Source organism: Mastomys coucha, unplaced genomic scaffold (genome assembly GCF_008632895.1).
Source record: "Mastomys coucha isolate ucsf_1 unplaced genomic scaffold, UCSF_Mcou_1 pScaffold21, whole genome shotgun sequence".
Lineage (NCBI taxonomy): Eukaryota > Metazoa > Chordata > Mammalia > Rodentia > Muridae > Mastomys > Mastomys coucha.
This window is the reverse complement of record NW_022196904.1, coordinates 137004926-137027241: the sequence shown is the minus strand read 5'-3', so window position 1 is coordinate 137027241 and position 22316 is coordinate 137004926. Positions and strand designations below refer to the sequence as shown.

Sequence of the window (22316 nt, the reverse complement as noted above, 5' to 3'; positions counted from 1 at the left end):
TGTGTGTCCTTCCCCGCCTGCCCAGTGGAGTTGGATGTTATCTAGGCTCTGCTTCCACAGATAGTCTCAGAAGACAGGGTTGGGTTCATTTTCAGTCAGGAGTGTCTGGGAGCCTGACTGCTTCCGCTGAGTTCTGGCCCCATGTCCTCAGGCCAGAACCCGGGAGCCTGTCAGAAAAGGTCTCTCACCTTGAGTCCATGCTCAGGAGGCTCCAGGAGGACCTGCAGAAGGTGAGGAGAGAGCCTGACAGGGGAGTTCGGGGCTGCCTCTGGAAAGGGTGCTGACCACTGTTCCTCAACCCAGGAGAAGGCGGACAGGGCAGCCCTGGAAGAAGAGGTTCGGAGCCTCAGACACAACAACCAGAGGCTGCTGGCAGAGTCCGAGAGTGCCGCCACCCGCCTGCTCCTGGCCTCTAAGCATCTGGGTTCACCCACTACTGACCTTGCCTGAGTTCCAGTCTGAATCTGGACCTGCTTGGAACTGCCTGGCCCCTCAGAGCAACTGGGCCCTTCCTCAGGACTTCTTCCCTGCGCCTCAGCGCTGAGGCGCATCTTAGCACTGCCCCCTTGTCCCAGCCCATTTGGTGGCTGATACCTGTTCCTGTTTGTAAATATTCTGTAAAGAAAAAGGGACATCAGAGTTTTAAAAAAACAAAAACAAAAAGCAAATAACTCTATTTGTGTTTGTGTGTTCAAGATACACAAGAGGGGGAGGCATCTCCTTTCCCAGGGTCCCATCAAGCTCCTAGGAGCAGTAGGATAGGTCCCCAGGGACATTGATTTAAAGATAGTCTGGCACCAAGCAGAGGGTGGGGACTTTGAGGCTAGAACACCTCTGGGGTCTCCATCATTTATTGGGGTCTCTTGGGAAGCAGGTGACCATACTTCATGCCTGTTTGGAGCAGGAGTGGAAACACAGCAAGCCTGCAGGGCAGGACAAGGCAGGGGTGGATTCTGGCCATGTAGTATGGAATCCCCGAATAGGCCCCACTGAGCTGAGCTTCAGAGCATCATTGACTACCACCAGATCACCTCTTGCAGGCCCCAGTGCATCATCAGCCTCTCCCCAGGGCTTCCTCAGCTGAAGCCCAGACCCTGAGCGAGGGCAGGATAAACATGGCTGAGTAATGGTGGGGCTGTGGGCACAAGGAAGCCTGCTTTCTCTGAGGAGGCTAATAGGAGGACTGAGTTCACCAGCAGATGTCACAGGTATTCCAGGAGGACCACTCTAGGGGCCACTGGGCTGAAATTGGGGTCCTCGAAGGAATCCAGGTTAAAGAGGTTTAAGCTGGGTCAGAAACAGTCATGAGAGGTACACTAGGGATCCCGGATGAGCAGTTCCTACATGTGACCTAGCTTTTCCTGGTTAAACATACTTTTTTATTACTGGGATACAGTATAGACAGACCAACAAACATAACCCGCATAAGGAAGAGGGTTTTTATTTTGGCTCGAGGGGATTTAGTACCTGATGGTTGAGAAGTCTTAAGTGAGATACATAGTATCCAGTCTGGGGGGGGGGGGAATCCTTGCTGGTGCTTACCTACTTTCACCCTCTCTTTTTTTTAATTCACTATGGGGCTCTAAGGAATGATGATGCCACTCATAATCTTCCATCGGTTAAACCCCTTTGGAATTCCTCACGAGCATTCAAGTTGACAATGAAGCCTACTCATCATATGGCGAGCAGCCTCATGGGGCAGTGTGGAAGGAGTGAAGGCCCGGGTCACTCTGGGCATGTGTCTGCAGACACCTGGGATCTGACCCTGTGGTTGAGAGATGTTTAAAGAGAGAGTGGTAAGGAAGGTCTAGGTGTCAGCTTTTTGGTTGCAGGCTAGTGCGGAAGAAAGCTGTAATAGCCGTCCTGAAGGGAGGACAATGGGGAGGAGTGAGCAGATTTCGCAGGACCTTGTGAAAGACGGGATGCATGTTGTTGGTAAGGGAGAAGAGGTGGTATGCACAGTGATGACCAAGCTTCCGGCTGGAGCCACTGGTGGGTGGGAGGGTAATAGCTGAGACAGAGGGGCAGGAAGAGGAACAGCCTGGGACAACTGTGGCCACTTGGAACACATTGAGTTTGGGAGACGTCAGAGTAGAACTGTCCAGTGGCTAGCGCCCAGGGGACAGAAGTCTGGGCTAAAGACAAAGACTTAGGATGGATGAGCCATTAATATGGTGAGGTCATTCAGGGAGTGTGGGAAGGACTCAAAGAAGGCTCCCGGGGATCACCAGAGGCCACTGCAGAACACTCGGAAAGCCAAGAGCGAGGCACTGCCTAAACTGAGGCTGAGAATCTGTACTAATCACCACTGCAGGATGCCCTTCAGCTTCAAGCTTTCTCACTCCCAGGGGTCCCCGCTCTCAGCAGGGCAAAGTTGCAGGGATCTGATTCCAAAACAGCCAAGGCCAGATGAGCTTCGCCCCTCGGGAGCTGAGTTTAGCTGGGTCCTTAGGTATTACACACCCTAGCTTCAGGCCCGCCTCTGCGCCCGCCCCCTAAGCATGTGCACCTAGTGTTTGTTAGGAGACCATGGCCATCTTCCACTTCCCCAACATTTGCTGTTTGACCACATCTTCTCCCCCAGGGACCATCTATCAGGCTCAGCACAAGGGCCTATTCTCAAGGGTCTAACTATTGCAGCTCGCCCACTATACACTTACAGACCTCTCAGCATAGGGGTTTCCCCACAGCGTTGGCCCGCCACCCAGCGCTGAGTGCTCACAGGGCGGGCGCATGCGCATCTGAGAAGACTGGCCCCTTTAGCAGTTAGCTTGTGCCAGACAAAACCGGAAGTATGTCCAGCTTTAGCACATGAGCTACGCCTGGTCTTTGTTTAGGTTTCTGAGGCTGGGTTAAGGTTTTAGGCATCCTCCTAGTACATGGTATCAAAAGTACTAGGGCAGACAATTTTGCTTTTTTTTCTTTTTTTTCCCTGGGACAGGGTCTCCTTGAATAGACCTTGTTGGCTTTGAACTAACTTATCTTCCTGCCTTTGCCTCTGGAGGGCTGGGATCAAAGGCATGCATCACCACCAGGCTTTTTGAGAGTGGGGAGTGAACAGCTGTTTTGAGACAGTGTGGCACATAATCCAGGCTGTCCTCAAACCCAATACACTCAAGATGACCTTTTTTTTTTTTTTTTTTTTTTTAAGATTTATTTATTTATTATATGTAAGTACACTGTAGCTGTCTTCAGACGCACCAGACGAGGGCGTCAGATCTCATTATGGGTGGTTGTGAGCCACCATGTGGTTGCTGGGATTTGAACTCATGACCTTCTGAAAAGCAGTTGGTGCTCTTCCCCGCTGAGCCATCTCACCAGCCCTCAAGATGACCTTTATCACTAGGGATGCAAAATTGCTGTTTTGTTTCAGCCTGAGCTACTGGCAAAACCTCCCAACTGCTGTGCAGTGTTCTTCATCACTCCCAGGAGGGTCTCATCGTCACCTCCCCTACCAGGCTGTAGAATGTCTCTGCTGACCTAACACCTGGAGCAAGAAGGATCTACATTATGTGAAGGAACTCCACACTTACTGGGCCTTTTGCAGTGGAAGCCCTGTCCTAGTTGCTGTAACATTTGCCAGACAGGAAACATGAGCTAGCTGGGCGGTGGTGGCACACGCCTTTAATCCCAGCACTTGGGAGACAGAGGCAGGTAGATTTCTGAGTTTGAGGCCAGCCTGGTCTACAGAGTGAGTTCCAGGACAGCCAGGGCTATACAGAGAAACCCTGTCTCGAAAAAAGAAAAAGAAAGAAACAAGAGTTTGCAGGAGGCATCCTCGGGTCCCAGGCCCCTAGATGACAGTACACAAGTTAGTTCTTTCAACATCATCCAAGCTGAAGTGGCCAGCAGAGTGTGCTCAGTGTTTGCTGAAAGACAGGTACTCTCTGGCCAGCATGGTAACACATTTATTAGTTCAGAGCTAGAAAGAGCAAGAGTCCAATAGCTTTTTCAGTAAAGACTGTCTTGTGGCTGAGCTTCTTGATGCCCTCCAGACTCTATACAGTTTGCCCTGCTATTAAGGCACTTAAAAGGGGGGGGGGCAGGGATGTCTCAGAGCAAACTCCCCTGTGATCCTGAAGGCAGCTAGCAACGTGCCACCTGTTCCCCTTGGCCACAGCTCAGCATGGAGAGCCAGCAGGGCAGGAGAGCCACAGGACAGAGAAGTGCCCCTCAAGTGCTGGTGTCAGGCAGCACCACAGAGGAGCTGCTCTTAGAAGCATTGCTTTGGATCAAGGTGTCCAGGCATCCGTGTTGAGGAAGACACTTGATAATAAGGCTTTATGGCCTTAAGGCCACGGCTCCAGTCTGCCCCTCTCTAGGAGAGTGCTAGAAGCTGGAGGTGGAAGCAGGACCTCAGAGTTCCCTACCAAGAAAGGAGCTGACTACCAGCATAGGAGAGCCTGAGTCCTCCCAGCTCCGCTTCCAGAGAAGTTAATGCTTCTGCTTAAGCACCTCCCAAAAGAGAGCGAGATATTGCCAATCAAAGAATAAAGTGTGCCACCCCATGAGATATCACCCAAAGAAGTCGGGGGCAGGTGGAGCACACTCCCCAGAATCTGTATGTGCTTCGGGAAGGTTTCAGTGCCCTGAAACCTGGTGCTCTGAGCAGGGTCACTGTCAGCACCTTAGGAGCTGATCTGACTCAAAAGAGCTGAGAAGTCCATGTCCGCAATGGAGGAGAAGTCTTCATCTCCCGAGAGGCCATTGGGAAGCCCTGAGGTCCCCAGGGGTGCGGGAGCTGGGTCAGGGGGCCTCTGGGACCCTGTCACCAGGCGAGCTATAGCTTCAGGATACTCCATCAGCATGGGCTCAGCTGTGGAGTGAGACATGGACACACCCTGGTTCAGGAGCTGCTGAAACTCCGAGTTGTCGACAGATGCCAGGTCTGTGAACACGCCTGGGTCTGTGCTGTTGCCAAGCAGGGCCCCCAAGTCTTCATCAGCATCAAACTGCAGGTGCAGCAGGGCTTCCGACAGCGTGCCTTCCCCGGCCTGAGTGCTCTTTGGAACAGGTGCAGACAGGGACTGGGGAGGACCTGGGGCAAGAACTGGGACAGGAGCTGGGGGCTGAGCCAGAGCTGGCACCATGGCTGAGGAGGGGACCATGGTCTGGGCCAGGACTGGGGTAGAGGATGGTGCCAAGGCCAGGGCCTGGTTTGCGATCTGCCCAGATGGTAACAGCATGGGGGAAAACTCATCAAAGTTGATGGTGCTGAGGGATGCTGGGAAGGTATAGGGCTGGGAGGCTGGAGAGAGGGACAAAGAACAAGGGTCAGAGGCAGTGAGAGACATACACAACCCCTCCGCCACCACTTGGCCCAGATCTACCATGCTTACAGTCAGTCCCTTTCTAGGGAACCAAAATCTGACCAGGCCCGTAGGGTCCACTCAGGGCCACACTGGGGTGTTCCCTAAATACTGGGGTTATAAAGCCCTCACCTTGACCTTTTAAAGTTCTCATATCACAGCTGCAAACCAGCTGAGAGGATAACCCATGGAGCACTGGCTTGGTGGTGGGCATGTGTCACTGGCTTGGTGGTGGGCATGTGTCACTGGCTTGGTGGTGGGCATGTGTCACTGGCTTGGTGATGGCATGTGTCACTGGCTTGGTGATGGCATGTGTTACTTGTTTGAGCCACACACACCAGAACTCACAACCTACATATTTTTAAAAATGTTTTTATTTGTGTGTGTTTTGCCTGCTTCTATGTATGTGCACTACATGCATGCAGTACCCTTGGAGAGCTGTGGCTGGAGACAGTTGTGTGGGTGCTGAGAATAGAACCCAAGTGCTCTTAACTGAGCCATCTCTCCAGCCCCACAACTTATTACTTTACAGGTGATTTCTTCTTTCTAAATTCAGCGGAGATTCGAGGGCAGAGACATTTCCAATGTCTGTATCTCACGGTGTCCAACTCAGAGGTCATTTAATCCTTTGGTGCCAAGTACTGAATCTAGGGCCTCTGAGTGCTGGGCAGGCCCTCTCCCGTTAGTGGCACCATATCCCTGCACTTACTTTTAAACCTGAAACAGGGTTCTTCAGACTGACCTTAAACTTAATGAACTTGTAGTCCAAGATGGCCTTGAACCTGTGACCCTCCTGCCACACTTTCCTGAGCAGCAGGGAATAAAGGGCTCAGGGTTTAACTGGAGCATGGCTTCTGACTTCCATGGACATTAGCATCCTAATGAAATGGCTAGTTCCTGTGCCTTGAGTATTATCCATCTGTGACAGAGCCCTGGAGGGTCCTGACAGAGCCCCAGGCCTCACCCTGAGAAGTGCAGGTCCCATAGAGAGCAGGTGAGACCAATTCAGTTCCCTTCTAGAAGATACTACTTCAGTCTGAACAAATGAGACCTTCATTCCACAAGGACCAAAGGACTTCCTTACCTGGCTTGGGGACAGAAGATGAGTTTCGGGTAGGCACAGCAATACGCCGGGTGGAAGGCCTTGGCTCAGTTGGTCCTACAGGGCAAAAGCTAGGTCAGCTTTCAGACTCCATGTGTCTTCTCACTGATTCTAGAGCTTGGCCCACCCACCCATTCCTCTCCCTCAGGCTTTCCACATCTCACCATTGAAAGGACTCTTCTTCATGATGCTCTTGAAGGTCTCATAGGTCCTTTTGCGTTTCTCTTCAATCCGGTGTCGATCATCTGGGAAAGCAATGTAGACAGTGGGTTTAGTCTCCTTAGCTGGGCTGCAGGTCTCCCTCCCACAGGCTCTCCAGGATGGCAGTGGGGTCATATTTTCCTAAAACCTAGTTTCCCGACCAGTTAAGAAGGGATGTGTGACCTTCAGAGAAGGGTCTGCTGGTTGATTCTTCTTCCCTTCTGGCTTTTGAGACAGTCTCACTATATAGTCCTTGCTGTCCTGGAACTATGTCGATAAGAACAGGCTGACTTCAAACTCACTGAGATTCACTGCCTTTCCTCCAAAGTGCTGTAATTAAAGGCGTGGGCCACCACAGCCAGACCTGTTGGTTGTCTTGAGCCCCTGCTGGGGGTTGTGGGGAAAGAGTCTGAGCGCCCATCTGAGCTGCTCACTTAAGCACCCACCTAGGCCAAGAGGGAAGGACTATGGACAGAGCATCACAGCCTGGCCTAAGGCCTTCAAATGCATCTCAGTGAATGGCTTCTGCCTTTAGTTTGAAGCTTCACAATTAATTATGTAGAAAGCCTTCTAAGTGAACTTCATACCAAACTACTATTTCTTTCCCCCATGTCTCCTCGTGTCTGTCCTGGCACCAAAACTGGAAATTGGAACTATTCTGAACATCATCTTTTCTTTCAATTCTCCAATACTAACTCAACACAATTTGCAAAGCACCTACTATGCGCTGGCTTTCCTCCTAGCTACTGGGGATGAGTAAGCACACAAGAGATTTTTTTTTTCTTGGTTTTTCGAGACAGGGTTTCTCTGTGTAGTCCTGGCTGTCCTGGAACTCACTCTGTAGACCAGGCTGGCCTCGAACTCAGAAATCCGCCTGCCTCTACCTCCCAAGTGCTGGGATTAAAGGCATACACCACCACCGCCCGGCCGCACACAAGAGATTTAATCATCAAAAACGTGACCTTAAAAAGTACCAGGATTGCTGGGCAGTGGTGGCACACGCCTTTAATCCCAGCACTTGGGAGGCAGAGGCAGGTGGATTTCTGAGTTCAAGGTCAGCCTGGTCTACAGAGTGAGTTCCAGGACAGCCAGGGCTACACAGAGAAACTCTGTCTCGTAAAAACCAAACCAACCAAAGAAAGAAAGAAAGAAAGAAAGAAAGAAAGAAAGAAAGAAAGAAAGAAAGAAAGAAAGAAAAGAAAAAAAACCAAATGAACCAGGATCCGGAGAAACCTTGTCTCAAAAACAAGATAAAAAACAACAAAAAGTGCAAGGACCCTTTGGGCTGGTGAAATTGTCTCAATCCCCTCTCCCCAACAGGAAAAAAACCCCAAAACCCTTATTTATTACATTTATGTGTGTGGCCAAGCAGTGGAGGTATATGCCTTTAAGGAGGCAGAGGCAGGTGGATCTCTGAGTTCAAGACCTCCCTGGCCTACAAAGTGAGCTCTAAGATGGCCACGGCTGCACAGACAAATCCTGTCTCAAAAAAACAAAACAAACAAAAACCCCAAAGTCCCCAAAACACTCATGTGTGTATCTGTGTTGTAGCGAGAAGAGAGGCAATGTTTGGGAGTCAATCATCCCCTTTCATCACGTGGATTAAACAGTGGTCCTCAGATTGGTTTTTCGTCTTTACTCACATCTTGTCAACTCTTTGTCTTTTTTGAGACAAGATCTCATGTAGGCTTGGACAGCATCGAACTTCCTACGTAGCCGAGACTGAGCCTGTCTCAACCCCTCCTCCTCCTGTCTTCACCCCCGAAATGCTGGGTTACCAGTGTGAGCGCCACGCCTGGTTTGAGGGTTACTGGGGATTGAATTCAAGGCTTCGTGCACGCGAGGCAAGCCCTCACTAAGCTATGTATGCCCCTGCCCCTCTCCATCCCTAATGCTCTGCTCAGAGAAGCCACACCAGATTTGCTCACATCAAACCTCTGTTCAGAAGTCTTCGCTGCGTCCCTGCTGCTTTCAGGATGAAACCTCAGACATGGTTAGGTCTAACAGGACCGTCCTTTGTCTGGGCTTGCTCACTGCCTGCAGACAGCTTCCACCACAAGGTCCCTGAACAAGCTGTGAACACCCCAACACCCCTGTCCTTCCAGGACTAGGCCACTAGAATGAAAAGTACACTTGAGGCTCCTCCCATGTGAACGCTACCTCCACCAGCTTCGGCTTCCTACACCAGCACTTTCTCATCTGGCCCATCATTTACATATCTGTCTCCTGACTGAGCTTGTGATGAGTAGGGAATCTGTCTCATTAAAACAAACAAACAAACAAAAGGCTGGCGAGATGGCTCAGCGGGTAAGAGCAATGACTGCTCTTCCAAAGGACCTGAGTTCAAATTCCAGCAACCACAGGTGTACAGCTACAGTGTACTTATATACATAAAAAAACAAAAACAAAAACAAAAACAAAAAAACAAACAGGGGCTGGAGAGGTGGCTCAGCGGGTAAGAGCACTGACTGCTCTTCCAGAGGTCTGGAGTTCAATTCCCAGCAACCACATGGTGGCTCACAACAACCTATAATGAACTCTGACGCCCTCTTCTGGTGAGTCTGAAGACAGCTACAGTGTACCGATATAATAATAAATAAATCTTAAAAAAAAACAAAAACAACAATAAAAAAAAAAACAGTATTGGAGAGATGGCTCGGTGGTTAAGAGCAGTGGCTGGGCTGCTCTTCCAAGGGCTTGGTTCAAATCTCAACAACCACATAGTGGCTCACAATCATCTGTAAATGGGATCTGATGGCCTCTTTGTCTGAAGACAGTGACACTTTACTCACATAAATAAAATAAGCAAATTTTACAAAAAAAACCAAAAACCAAAAAAACCAACAACTCATTTCCTTGGTATGTGTATGGTGCACCTTACACATGGACGCTCTGAGACTGGAGTTACACAAGGTTATCAGCTGCCATGGAGGTGCTGAAAATTAAGCCTGGGTCCACTGGAAGAGTCGCCAGTGCTCTTACCCATCTCTCTGGCTCCTGTCTCATTTGATTTCTTATGTACAGAACATGGGACAGGCCCTAGTCGTGGCCTAAGCCTTGAGGAAAATGAAGCTGGGTCATATGGTAGTGACAAGAGACACAAGGTGGCAAAAAGTTCACAGAGCCAAGTGACCCTGGCTCGGGTGTACCACTGCCTCAGTTAAGTCTTCCTGTGAAAAGTGGTGAGAGATTAAAGTCAAGCCATTTGCTTGTGCTCACCCTGAGCAGATCTAGCCAACAGAGCTGAGTATGGTGGGTGTGACTGTTAAATAAGAAGGGATTCTGACTGTAATCACATGTTCTTTAACAACAGGGACATCCTAAGGCGTGATTTGGCAAATCTGTCATTGTATGAACATTTATCTTATTATAGTATGTGTGTTCATATGTATGGTGTGTGTTCATGTGTGTGGTGTGTGTACATGTTCACAGAGGTACATACATGCATGTGTATGCAGATGTGAACATGAACATGTCAAGGCCATGTGTCCACCTGATTGCTTTTCAAGACTTATTTATGCGTGTGACTGTTGTACCTGTTTGTGTGTATGTGTGACACAAGCATGCCTGGTAGAGTTCAGAGGTATCAGACACCCTGGAAATAGACTTAGAGACAGTTGTGAGCCACCATGTGGGTGCTGGGAATGAAACCCAGGTCCTCTGGAAGAACAGCAAGTGTTCTTAACCACTCAGCCACCTCTCCAGCTCCAACCACCTCATCTCCCTTTCTCTCTCCCCACCTCCCCCATCTATTTATGTATTGATTTGAGACAAGATCTCACTATGTAGCCCTGGCTTGCCAGGAACTTTTTATGTAGACCAGGCTGGTCTCAAACTCACATAGATTTACCTGCCTTTGCCTCCTAAGTGCTGGGATTAAAGGTCAGTCACTATGCCCAGCCTCTCACTGAACCTGGAACATGTTAGAGAGCTTCAACAGTACTCTGGTTCCATATGCTGCTAGAACACCCAGCTTATTAAATAAACGTCTTTTTTTGGTTTTGTTTTTTTGTTTTTTTGAGACAGGGTTTCTCTGTGTAGCCCTGGCTGTCCTGGAACTCAACTTTGTAGACCAGGCTGGCCTCGAACTCAAAAATCCGCCTGCCTCTGCCTCCCAAGTGGTGGGATTAAAAGCGTGTGTCACCACCACCCGGCTTGCATAAACGTCTTAAAGTATACTTATGTAAACTTAGACACCTATGTCATTAGACAATGTAGTCTTATGTGACCACTGTGGCATATATGGTCTGACTTTGACAGAAATATTACATGCTGTGAACTACAGCATGTTTAAGTCCTAGTGCTGGCCCCAGACATCTAGCCCTGATCTTTCTTCTAGCTGGGGCACAGGGGCTTTAGTACTGCCCTCCCCAGCTTCACACCTGTGTCTGGCAAGTACTGGAACTCCATGGGTTCACTGAGTTCCCGATCAGAAGGCCGCCGAAGCTGCATGGAGACTCTCACGGGAGCCTGTAGGCTGGGGTCAGCATATGGAGGTGTCCGGAACACAATGGCCACTTGCCGGTGCACATCAGCTTGAGAAAAGGAGCCTCGTGCCTCCCAGCCTGGTCCGGTGAAATACACCTCAATGTCTTCTGCAGGAGACAGTGGCAGAATGGGTCAGTATGTGTGACCCCTAACAGACTGCTGTCCTCAAAACCAGACACTTTCCCCTGTGACATCACCCGTTTCCCCTATAGCCACTGAGGTAGCTGGCACACATCACCTCCGCTCAGCCTCACCCCTCCCCTCTCCGTGCAGAGTCCAGTGTGTACCTTTCTGCACCTTGTCACATAGCAAGAAGATCTCATCCCCACCAAGGCAGCTCCCAGAGTTTCGGTTTACTCGGCAGATCTTGAGCTCGGCAGTGTTGGGGGCACCTGAAACATCAGAGGTCTCAGGGCACCCTGAAGGAGCTATAACAGCCACGCTCAGCCCAATCCTGTGTCAAGGTTGCCCACGGCCTGCTGACTACACTTCTGCAGACCACTTCTATGTCAGGCAATTCACGCTCAGTCTCCCTACAGTGCATGTAGCATGGCTCTAGGTAGAGGGACACAGAAGGCTGGATGTCCCTGTCCTCCTCAGACCTTCCAGGCCAGAGGAAACACTCTGACCACACGGGCCTCCTTCCACCTGTGTGGCACAGTTTCAGCTTTTGGTTCATCCCTCCTCACTTCCAGTTCATACTGGTTTCCAGTCCTTAGGGCTCGGAAGCCCTTTTATTTTCATTTGCCCTGCTGCTTGCTAAAGACTGCAATCCATCAGTGTCAGCCCGGGTCATCTGAGAGCTTCCTGTGAGCTGCTACTGCTGAATTACTGCGTCTAGCATTATCTGGTTTCTGGGACCTTGTCTCCTAGAGTCATGAGCACAGATCTTGGCACACCAGCATCTCAACCCAAGATACGGGAAACAGTCACTTCCCATCAGGCTCCTGGGCATCCTGGACGCCTCACACAAAGGACAGCTCTGGGTCTTCTCTGCCCTGCCCCCTGAAGCACTGCTGGATGACTAAAGAAAGCCAGAGCTCTTCTCACAGGCCACACCCACCCAGCCCCCATTCTCTTCCCAAGCCCACCCTCACCCCTTACTGCAGCTGGCCACTTACGGTTATCAAAAATTGGATGTGAGAGGACAGGTGTCAGGAGGAGGGGCCTGCCTGATGGGTCCCGTACTGTCACCTGGAAGCAGAGGCGCACTGCATTCAAATCGTAGTCCCCTCGCTGTTCCTCTATGGGAACTATCAAAAAAAAAAAAAAAAAAAAAAAAAAAAAAAAGTGGTAGAAGGCATGGGAGGGTTGGGGGACAAGGAGCTCTGAGGGAAGAGGAAGGTGATTTGAGGAGATGTGAAACAGAAGTCTAAGGGAAGGAAGACCCTAGACCCATCATGGCTCTACTGTGACCTGGGACACATGACCCCTCTCTAGGCCTGACTCTCATGGTAGAGTGTGAGTGTGTACCATTGGAACTGTTGGGTTGGCTGGCCATGGAGGGAGATGAGCGCCAGAGGCCCAGGGAAGGTGACAGAGATGTGTGCACCACAGGCAGGCCTATGTCTTTGCCCCTTGCTCCTACCGTGAAAGGGGTTATTGTTGGTCTGGATGCGTTGACTAATGGCTTGCTCCAGGTCTCGCTTCTTCACACACTGGATCCCCAGGTTCTGGAAGCTGAGGCCTCAGGTATTAGTTTTGTCTCTCCAGCAGCCACTTCTTGCCTCCCCACTCCCAGCTCCCAGGTCTAGGCTTCCCACTGGCAAGTCTCTGAGGGACGTGGCCTGAGCAGGCCTCCACGCATGTCCTACCTCAGCCATGGGGGCTTCTGTTCCCATCCCTAAGCACACTAAACTTATTCCTCTTTCAAGGTCATCGTACTTCTTGCACATGGAATGTTCTTTTGGGTTCGTCTGTTTCCTCACCATTTAAGTGTTAGCACAGAGGCCTTCTATAATCCCCCAACCCAAAGTTGTGAGACCTATGCAGCAGGACGTGGTGCTACATGCCTACCTATTACCTTTGGAGTTGAGAAGAGGAGGCAGGTGAACCCTAATGAGTTCAAGGCCAGCTTGAGCTACATGAGACTGTCTCTATGTCATGAGACCAGCCTCCTCCTCCTTCCAGTTTATTACTGTGTTTTCTTTCCATCATGGAATTTATAATTCTCTACTAGTATCTTGTCTATCTGTCTGTACAATTATCACCTGGCTTTACCAACTGGTATTTAAGCTCTAGGAAAGTCCATTTGGATAGCTTTCTGATACAAGAGACTAAGGGACTGGCCTGTCCAGCCATAAGGTTTCTGGCTCCAAGATGATAAGGAGTTCCTATCTGTTAGAGAATTTAAGACAAAGGAGTTCTGTTTGCAGAACTAGGGACAGAGTAAGGACTCTGGATTCCGCCTGTGTTTAGAAAAGAGTAACTCTGTAACAGCTGCCTGGACTGCCTGCTCCTACCCTGACCTCACGCCACCCCTAGCCTATATAGAACTCACCTGTGGATGCAGCGGTCTGGGCAGAGTTCAGCCTCATAGTAGCCATCGCGGCAGTCCTTCCCCACAAGTTCATGTGGATGAGGCCGGTGAGGTGGGTCCTTGGTGACCAGGGAGATTCGAACTGTCCCTGGTCCTGTGTAGCCATTGATCTGTCCAAAGTACAGAGTACTCTAGAGGCCAGCAATCCCAAACCTGGCTCCTAGACACAGGGCACGGTGGCAAGGAGGCAAGTCTGCGGGGGCTCCATAGTGCCTTCCACCACCTCTGTGGCCCACTGACAGCCCTCTGGGGGCTCTTGCTTACCTTGATGGTGGGGTGTGTCTTGGTGGTATCTGTACTTCTCTCGCCAGGAATACTGCCTGCTGAGCGACCCTCGCACTTGTAGCGGAAACGCATCCCCCGCTGCTTGGGCTGCTCGATGATCTCCACATAAGGCCCAGAAGCCTGGGCTGGCTCTGTGGGTGACACAGCCATCAGGTGCTGTCCCCATGGTCCCTACTCCAGGACAGCCCCTGCCTACTGAGGATGGATGGTCCACTTACCCGAGGGAAAGATGAGGGGGAACAGATCTGAAATGGAAAGACAAGACACATTGTCAATAAACTCCAGTGTCCACCCTCACCAGGGAAGGCCTGACAGCGCCAAGCTCCCTTCCAAGGAAACTGAGCCAAGATCCTGAAACCTGCCCTGAAAGAGGTCGGGTAAAGAAGGCTTCTGCATCTCTCTACTAAAGAGACAGGGCACGGAGGCATTCCTTTCCCAGGGGAAACTGAGTCAGGGCCTGTTTTACATTTGTGACACTGAGGAGGAGTAATATCCTCCTCTCCTCTTCAGGGGAAACTGAGTCAGATACTTTCTCCCCTACACGGAAAGGAAGCCAGAACTAATCGCGACGACACGGGAGGGGGTGGGGGGTAGCCGGAGGAAACTGAGTCAAGATTCACCCGTACCCCCCCACCCAGGAGGGACCCTGAGTCAAGGCGCCCTCCACTGAGAGGGGTAACTGAGTCAGACCCCTCGCAGGCCGCCCCGCCCCGTGCCACCATCCGGCCTGCCGCTCCCTGCGCAGCAACCCGCGGCGCAGAAAGGGGCGGAAGACGACCTGGGGGCGGGAGGGGGGGATTCCGCCGCAGGCCCCGGAGCTCCAGGGCAGCCATCCCGTGAGCCAGAGGGCAGCCTCACCGTCCATGGCCAGGGTCCCGGGGGCGGGGCCGGGGTCGCAGCTGAACCCACGGCGCGCTAAAGCGAAGCCATTCGCCAGAGGCGGAAATGCGCGGCGCGCGCCCGTCGTCGCGTCACTGCCCGGAATCCGGCCGCGCCTGCGCGCTGCGCCGCCGCCACCGACGCGCGTGGGGGGCCAAGAGCAGGTGCGCGACTCACGCTGGGCGCCGAAGGTGTGCGGCGCCCGGGCGGGGGACACCGGAGCGCGGCGGGAGGACGCCGAGGCTGTTTGTCCCGAGGCCCGCCCGACTACAGGCCGCTTCCCCGGCTGCGCAGCGCAGCTCGCTCCCGGTCCCAGCCCCGCCTGGAGGGCGGGCCCGCGATTACTCACTCTGTTTTTAGGGGATTTCGGGTCCTGTTCCCCGCCCCGCTCTGATCTCAGGAGTTTGGTGATGTCACCCTGGCCGAGTCTGGAGCAGAGCCAGGGCTGCTGGCAGGCCGCGGCCGTTGGCCCTGCGCAGGGAGAGGCCCAGGCCTGCTGCTCCCGCGGAGGCCAGGGACTGAATCCCACACGCTTCCTTAAACCCTGCAGGGCCTTCTGGGGACCGCCGCGCGTTACGGGCCATAGGCTAGCCAATCTAGATCAGGCTGCGCACAGGAGTGCTCCGCGGAGCCTGCTTCATCAAGGCATGACTGAAGCCTTGGGGTAGAGGGGCAGACCGAGGACTAGACACCTGTACCTCTAAGAGTCCCCGAGAGCAATGAGTGCTGGAAGATTCCCAGGGCTTCGCCTCCGCAGATAGGTGCTGTCTGCTGAGGTTCGGATCCTTAGGGATCTCCGGAACCAGACAGGGTCACACCACTTGAGCATCTTGAAAGCTTTCCAGGAGCCCAGGCTCCAAAGATGAAAGCGTTTGTAGGGAGCGAAAATTGCCACCTAACCCAAGGACAAGTGTGCGGATTGAGTGTGGGGATTCTGGCCGGAGCACTCAACACATCAGGCTTCCTCCACAGTGCCAGAAGGAGGAGGCTTTAGCACACGGAGAAAAACTTATTTTCTCTAAATTAGGAAATCATGTGGGAATTGGAAAAGATTGGAAATTCTGACTAGCTTTCCCAGGCTTTCAAAAAAACAGGAAGACAAAAGTGAAAATAGTTACCGCCCCTCCCACTCATTTCAGTTTCTCACTTGTGTGCAGATTAGAAAAGGCAGTTTAATGTTTTGCGGGGGGCGGATGTCAAGGCGACATAATGAATTATGATCTTTGATTAATGGCACACAGCCATCATTGGTCCTCACATGAACCACTTTTAAAAACTGACATATAGTTACAACTTAAGTTAATATGAATACTAGCGTACTTACTGAAAAGTAAGGCCTAGAAATGAGAAATGAGAGTTTTTGCTTAACATTGCAGGAAGCTCTGGGTTTGATCCCTGACTCCAGGATGCTCCAGTAATTCCAGCACTCATGGGGTCAGAAGTTCAAGGTCCTTCTCCTCTACATAGTGTGAACCTATCCAGAGCTAAAGAAGATGCTCTTAAAAAAAAAAGAAAGAAAGAAAAAAAAAAGAAAAGGATGGTTACAGGCTAGAGAGATGATGGTCCATCAGTTAAGAGTTGAGCAGAGCTGGGCAGTGGTGGCGTACGCCTTTAATCCTAGCACTTGGAAGGTAGAGGCAGGCAGATTTCTTGAGTTCGAGGCCAGTCTGGTCTACAAAGTTGAGTTCCAGGACAGCCAGGGCTATACAGAGAAACCCTGTCTCTGGAAAAAAAAAAAAAAAATCGAGCTGGGCTGTGGTGGCGCACGCCTTTAATCCCAGCACTTGGGAGGCATAGTATGCTGAAGACTCTGGTTTCTAGCCCCAGTACTCCAGAAAAAAAGGTCAAGAAAATGAAGGGGATGCATAGGACACTGATGGCACTCATCCCCACAATTGTGCTCCTCACTGTCCATTTCTTTTTATCCCTTGAGTTCAGGCTCCTCCCATCCAGATTTCTGCCCTCTAAAGAAAAGCCTATCCACATATCGTGTCATCAGTGTGCATCTATGTGGGAGCCTGCCACCGTCATGTGGAGGTCAGAGGACAACTCACCAGACTCACTTCTTTCTTTTCACTAAGTGGATCCTGAGAGCAAACCAAGGTCATCAGGCTTGATGACAAGTGCCTTTTTTTTTTTTTTTTAAACAGGGTTTCTATAACCTTGGCTGTCCTAGAACTCAATACGTAGACCAGGCTAGCCTCAAACAGAGAGAGGTCTGTAGTCTGTAGCTGGTCCCTGCTACTTTGTGGGTTCTTCTTTTCCCCATTCTTTATTCCCTTCGTTTCTCCCCCATCATATGAGAGAGCGAGATCCCTGAGTCTAATTTCTTTCCTTTTGTTTTTCTTTGACCACAGCTACCAACAAACTGAAAACAACATCCTAAACAACCACCAAACACCAGCCTCAACTCTCCGAGCATTTGTATACTCTCTGAAAAGTTCCCAGAGTTCCAAACATCACACAATTACAAAAACTATCTGCAGAGGCAAACCTATGCATCTGCTAGAGCACAAGGCAAATCAATCCTAGTCAGCTGCTGCGACAGTCTGAAGCAGCCACGCCCACACCTGGGGTAAAATGAAAGGTAGTCTTTTTTTAAAGATTTATTTATTTTATACATGGGAGTACACTGCAGCTTTCTTCAGACACACCAGAAGAGGGCATCCAAACCCATTACAGATGGTTGTGAGCCACTATGTGGTTGCTGGGATTTAAACTCGGGACCTCTGGGAGAGCCATCAGTGCTCTTAACTGCTGAGCCATCTCTCTAGCCCCATGAAAGACCTGCTTAACTAAAATAAAAAAATTCTCAAAAGTGTTACATTTTCCCTCTTCTGTTTTAAGCCATTAAATTGTGCTGTGTGTATCAGCAAATTATAAACAGAGACATTTTCAATGAAATAAGCACTTTCAGGTCAGTGGCCAAGGTTTGCAGGAGACCTCTCTTAATCAGTTTTGATGGTATCCACAGCTTTTCACCTCCTGTAGATATAAACAAACCCAAATCCCCAACACAAAACTTGCTGGTTCCCATCCTGATGTTAACACATCCTTGTAGTATATAGCTTGACTTAATTCCACAGTTTTTCTATACCCCAGTGTCTCTTGGCTGCTCAAGTGCCGGCCATTTTTTCTTCAGTTCAGGGCCATTGTTCTACTTAGGTTTACCAGTAAATCATTTTAAGGGAAAGGACTTTGGTACTTCAGCAGTGGTCCCCCTGTTACACCCTGTGTTTGGACAATTGGAAGTCTGGGGTTGTTTTTGATGACATATCAATTCTTTTCTCAGGAGCATCTACCATTTTACCCCTTATTTCATCATAGGCCATTTCTAGCATTACAAGAATATTCATCTGAGTACCCCACTGTTGTAAAAGATCCTGTCCCCATAAATTTATGGGAATGGGGCTGGAGAGATGGCTCAGCAGTTAGAGTATTGACTGCTCTTCCGAAGGTCCTGAGTTCAGTTCCCAGCAACCACATAGTGGCTCACAACCATCTGTAATGAGATCTGATGCCGCCTTCTGGTATGCCTGAAGACAGCTACAGTGTACTTACATATAATAATAATAATAATAAAAGGGCTGGCAAGTGGCTCAGCGGGTAAGAGCACTGACTGCTCTTCCGAAGGTCCTGAGTTCAGATCCCAGTAACCACATGGTGGTTCACAACCACCCGTAATGAGATCTGATGCCCTCTTCTGGTGTGTCTGAAGACAACTACAGTAAATCATGCGGGAGGGAGCGGGGCGGAGTGAGCAGGGCCGGCAGAGGTCCCAAGTTCAATTCCCAGCAGCCACACACATGATGGCTCACGGCCATCTGCACAGCTACAGTGTACTCCTACACATAAAATAAATAAAACAAATCTTTAAATTTATGGGAATGTCAGCCATATAAGGCCTTAACTTTCCCATTTGACCTTCTGGTCCCATCACACACTTTGTTTTATCTGAGATAACTTTCCAAGCCCTAGAAACAGTATAGACCTTTTGAAGTAGCTATTCTGAATTCCAAGATTTTTATGAAATGATAATTACATCAACTCCTGTATCCACCAAGCCTTCTATTTCAGTACCATTTGTTTGCAATTTTAATTTTGGCCTCTGATCATTACCAAATGTTTGCTAGAACAAATCCTTCCTGTTGTTCCAAACTTCTTTCTTTCTTTTTTTTTTTAAAGATTTATTTATTATATATAAGTACACTGTATCTGTCTTCAGACACTCTAGAAGAGGGCGTCAGATCTTGTTACGGATGGTTGTGAACCACCATATGGTTGCTGGGATTTGAACTTGGGATCTCTGGAAGAAAAGTCAGTGCTGTTGCCGGCACTGGGCAGAAAGAATGGGCAGCACTCTTGGGAATAGCTAGGATAACGTAAAAGCATTAGATGGCCATGGGGGCTGACTAGACAGCAGGCAAGTGGCTGTTAGTCCCAGAGCCTCGCTGGAACAAGTGTGGTTTTTAAAATTACACTCAACACAGCTGAGACTAATCTTTGTCAAAAATCAGTGAAGGCTTCTCTAGAATCTTGTATAATTTTGTAAAGCAGATGAACTGTTTCCCAGGCTCAACTTTGTCCCAAACTCTTACAGCCACTAAGCAACACTGTTCTGTAGACGTTTCATCAAATTGAATCTGTTCCTGTATATCCAAGTACTGCCCCTCACCTAGGAACTGGTCTTTTACTATATGCATTTCCATTGATCTATTTTGCTGTTCAAGATTTGAGGCTTCTTCCCTCAACCATGTTACCCACTGTAACTGTGGACCAATCTCTAGTACAGCTGTTACCAATCCATTCCAGTCTTTGGAAATAATTCTATTTTGAGTAGCCCAGTTCTTTAGAAATTGCTTCACATAAGGTGACTGCATCCCATATAAAATCATAACCCCTTTAAAATGCCTAAATCTGTTGTTTCTATAGGATGCCACCCTATCTTATCATAACCTTGTTCCACACCATTAGCACGCATATGCTATCTGACTGCTGGGAAAGCTGAAGGTGATCTCATAACCCTGGGCTGCCCTTCCTCTAACTCTGACAACTGTTGCTTCAAGATTAACCCTTTCTTTCTAAACAGGCTGTTTTGCCAGATTGTCCTCCTGTTTGTCAACTTTTCTCTGACCCTACCGCCCTCCTACAGTTTCTTCCCCTCTTTCCAGCTGTGGGAAACTCCTGCTCTCTTGCTCAGTCACCAGGACTAAGCCTCTTTGTTCTCTGTTCTGGTGTTCCTCCCCTCCCAAGAGAATTCATCACACCCTTGACCTCTCCAACTGCACAGTCTGCAACTCTGTCAGAGTGTAAAGTGACCCCTTTTGTTTTTGTTTTCCCATTTCAGTTTGTTGTTTGTTTCTCAGGCTTCTCTATTTCCACCTGCGCAATTTTTTCAACTGCTCAGCTGTTCTTCCAACCTTTTTTTGAAACAGAATATACAAAGTAAAAGAAAAATCAGAAAATCCCTCTTGGGAGCAAAGTAGGGGATATCAGATTGATAGCAGATGCAGTACATTTTTTGCTGGCCTCTTGAAAAAACATTAGCCATTTCTTCAACTCCTGCCATTTTCTCTAAGGCAGTTGAAGTCAAATTTCCCATTTTTATCCTTTTTTTTTGGCTTTCCAAGATAAAGTTTTTCTCTGTGTAGTCCTGGTTGTCCTGGAACTCACCTGTAGTTAAAGATTGATTGATTGATTTTTAAAGATTCATTTATTTTATTTATATGAGTACACTTTGATGTCTTCAGACACACCAGAAGAGGGCTGGGAATTGCACTCAGGATCTCTGGAAGAAAAGTCAGTGCTCTTAACCACTGAGCCATCTCTCCAGCCCCATCCTTGACTCTCAAGCCCCACGTTTGGGCACTGCCACTTGGAGCTGGTGCTTGCTACTTCGTGGGTTCTTTTTCCCCACTCTTATTCCCATCCATCCCTACCCCCATTTCACTCCTATCACTAGATAGGAGAGAAAAAAGGATAGAGAGGAGATAGAGATCCCCAGATTTAATTTCTTTCCTTTTGTTTCTTTGAGCACTAACAAACTGCAAACAACTAATCTGAATGACCAACAACCACCCACCACGCCTCTTTTTTAAAAAAAAGATTTATTGCAGGGCGGTGGTGGCTCATGCCTTTAATCCCAGCACTTGGGAGGCAGAGGCAGGCGGATTTCTGAGTTCGAGGCCAGCCTGGTCTACAGAGTGAGTTCCAGGACAGCCAAGGCTACACAGAGAAATCCTGTCTTGAAAAAACCAAAAAAAAAAAAAAAAAAAAAAAAAAAAAAAAAAGAAAAAAAGAAAAAAGAAAAAGAAAAAAGATTTATTTATGTATTATATGTAAGAACACTGTAGCTGTCTTCAGACACTCCAGAAGAAGGAATCAGATCTTACTATGGATGGTTTTGAGCCACCATGTGGTTGCTGGGATTTGAACTGAGGACCTTCTGAACAGCAGTCAGTGCTCTTAACTGCTGAGCCATCTCTCTAGCACATAGGTGTTTTTTTGGGGGGGGGGGTGTTTTTGTTTTGTTTTTGTTTGTTTTTGTTTTTGTGTGTGTGGTTTTTTTTTTTTTTCCGAGACAGGGCTTCTCTGTGGATTCTGGGGGTGGACTTTGGATCACTAGGTTTGTGCAGCAAGCACTTCACCCACTGAGCCAGCTTGTAAGCCATAAATGGACTTAAAAAAAAAAAAAGAGCCGGGTAGTGGTGGCACACACCTTTAATCCCAGCACTTGGGAGGCAGAGGCAGGTGGATTCAAAGCCAGCCTGGTCTACAGAGTGAGTTCCAGGACAGCCAGGGCCACACAGAGAAACCCTGGCTCAAAAAAAAAAAAAAAAAAAAAAAAAAAAAAGGAATGGAGAGAAGGAGAAGAAAAGAAAAACCACAAGGCAAAGAAGTGTGAAATAGAAAATAAACTGAAATATAAATGGTTTGCATAGTTTTCTCTTACAAAGGAGTAGAGAATGTCAGTGCCATGTGGTAAATACATAAAGCCCAAAGATCATGGTGTCTCCTCAAAAGGCTGGCTAGTCTCTAGAACTAGATCATGGTGTCCCCTCAAAAGGCTGGCTAGTCTCTAGAACTTGGGATATAGGATGAAGTCCTTACTTCTGGGTGGACCATTCCTTCACTTAGATTAAGCAAAACAATTATTTTAGATATTTCACTTTTGTCAAAAGACAGGGAGACCTGGTAATATAGCTCTGTAGATCTAGCTATGTAGAGAGGCTGAGGTGGAAAGATGAGATGTTCAGAGCTGCTTGGGCTACAGAGGACGTTCATAGCCAGCCTGGGCAATGTAGTGAGACACTGGCAATGTGGTTCACTATAGGTAACTTGCCTGTAATGTACCAAGCCCTATGTCTAGGGACACACACTATACAGACACTAAATACGTAAGTGTACAAAATGTTTTAAATAAGTAGTTTGAATAAGAATGACCTCCAGGCTGGGCAGTGGTGGCGCACGCCTTTAATCCCAGCACTTGGGAGGCAGAGGCAGGTGGATTTCT

At 49.0% G+C, this 22316-nt stretch overlaps 2 protein-coding genes across 6 annotated transcripts in view; one reads left to right on the top strand and one right to left on the bottom strand.

Moving 5' to 3' along the window:
- The window catches only part of Sipa1 (signal-induced proliferation-associated 1), a 12462-nt gene extending 11790 nt beyond the window's left edge, over positions 1-672 (top strand). For all 3 annotated transcript variants that reach the window (XM_031389347.1, XM_031389344.1, XM_031389346.1), the window contains 2 exons: positions 152-230; positions 304-672. In XM_031389347.1, coding sequence (XP_031245207.1) covers positions 152-230; positions 304-450 — 226 coding nt within the window. In that variant the 3' untranslated portion in view covers positions 451-672. The remainder of the gene's footprint in view (positions 1-151; positions 231-303) is intronic.
- A 3219-nt stretch (positions 673-3891) lies between these two features.
- Rela (RELA proto-oncogene, NF-kB subunit) lies at positions 3892-15262 on the bottom strand. 3 transcript variants are annotated; one of them, XM_031389333.1, is made up of 11 exons: positions 14783-15139; positions 14143-14169; positions 13904-14055; positions 13601-13749; positions 12689-12780; positions 12222-12353; positions 11388-11492; positions 10995-11207; positions 6576-6656; positions 6394-6468; positions 3892-5248 (listed from the first exon to the last, which is right to left on the bottom strand). In XM_031389333.1, the coding sequence occupies exons 1-11, from the start codon at positions 14787-14789 to the stop codon at positions 4629-4631; spliced, it is 1653 nt and encodes a 550-aa protein (XP_031245193.1). In that variant the 5' UTR covers positions 14790-15139; the 3' UTR covers positions 3892-4628. The 3 variants fall into 3 exon arrangements, with proteins under 3 accessions (XP_031245193.1, XP_031245195.1, XP_031245194.1); XM_031389334.1 differs by lacking the exon at positions 14783-15139 and adding an exon at positions 15153-15262 and having other exon boundaries at positions 3893-5248; XM_031389335.1 differs by lacking the exons at positions 12689-12780; positions 14143-14169; positions 14783-15139 and having other exon boundaries at positions 13904-14031.
- Positions 15263-22316: the final 7054 nt, after the last annotated feature.

Coding starts and splice junctions, on each gene's coding strand:
- Rela (XM_031389333.1), bottom strand. Junction 11,493..12,221: donor ACATCCAATTTTTGATAACC/GTAAGTGGCCAG, acceptor CTGATGTTTCAG/GTGCCCCCAACACTGCCGAG. Junction 6,657..10,994: donor CCAGTACTTGCCAGACACAG/GTGTGAAGCTGG, acceptor TTGCTTTCCCAG/ATGATCGACACCGGATTGAA.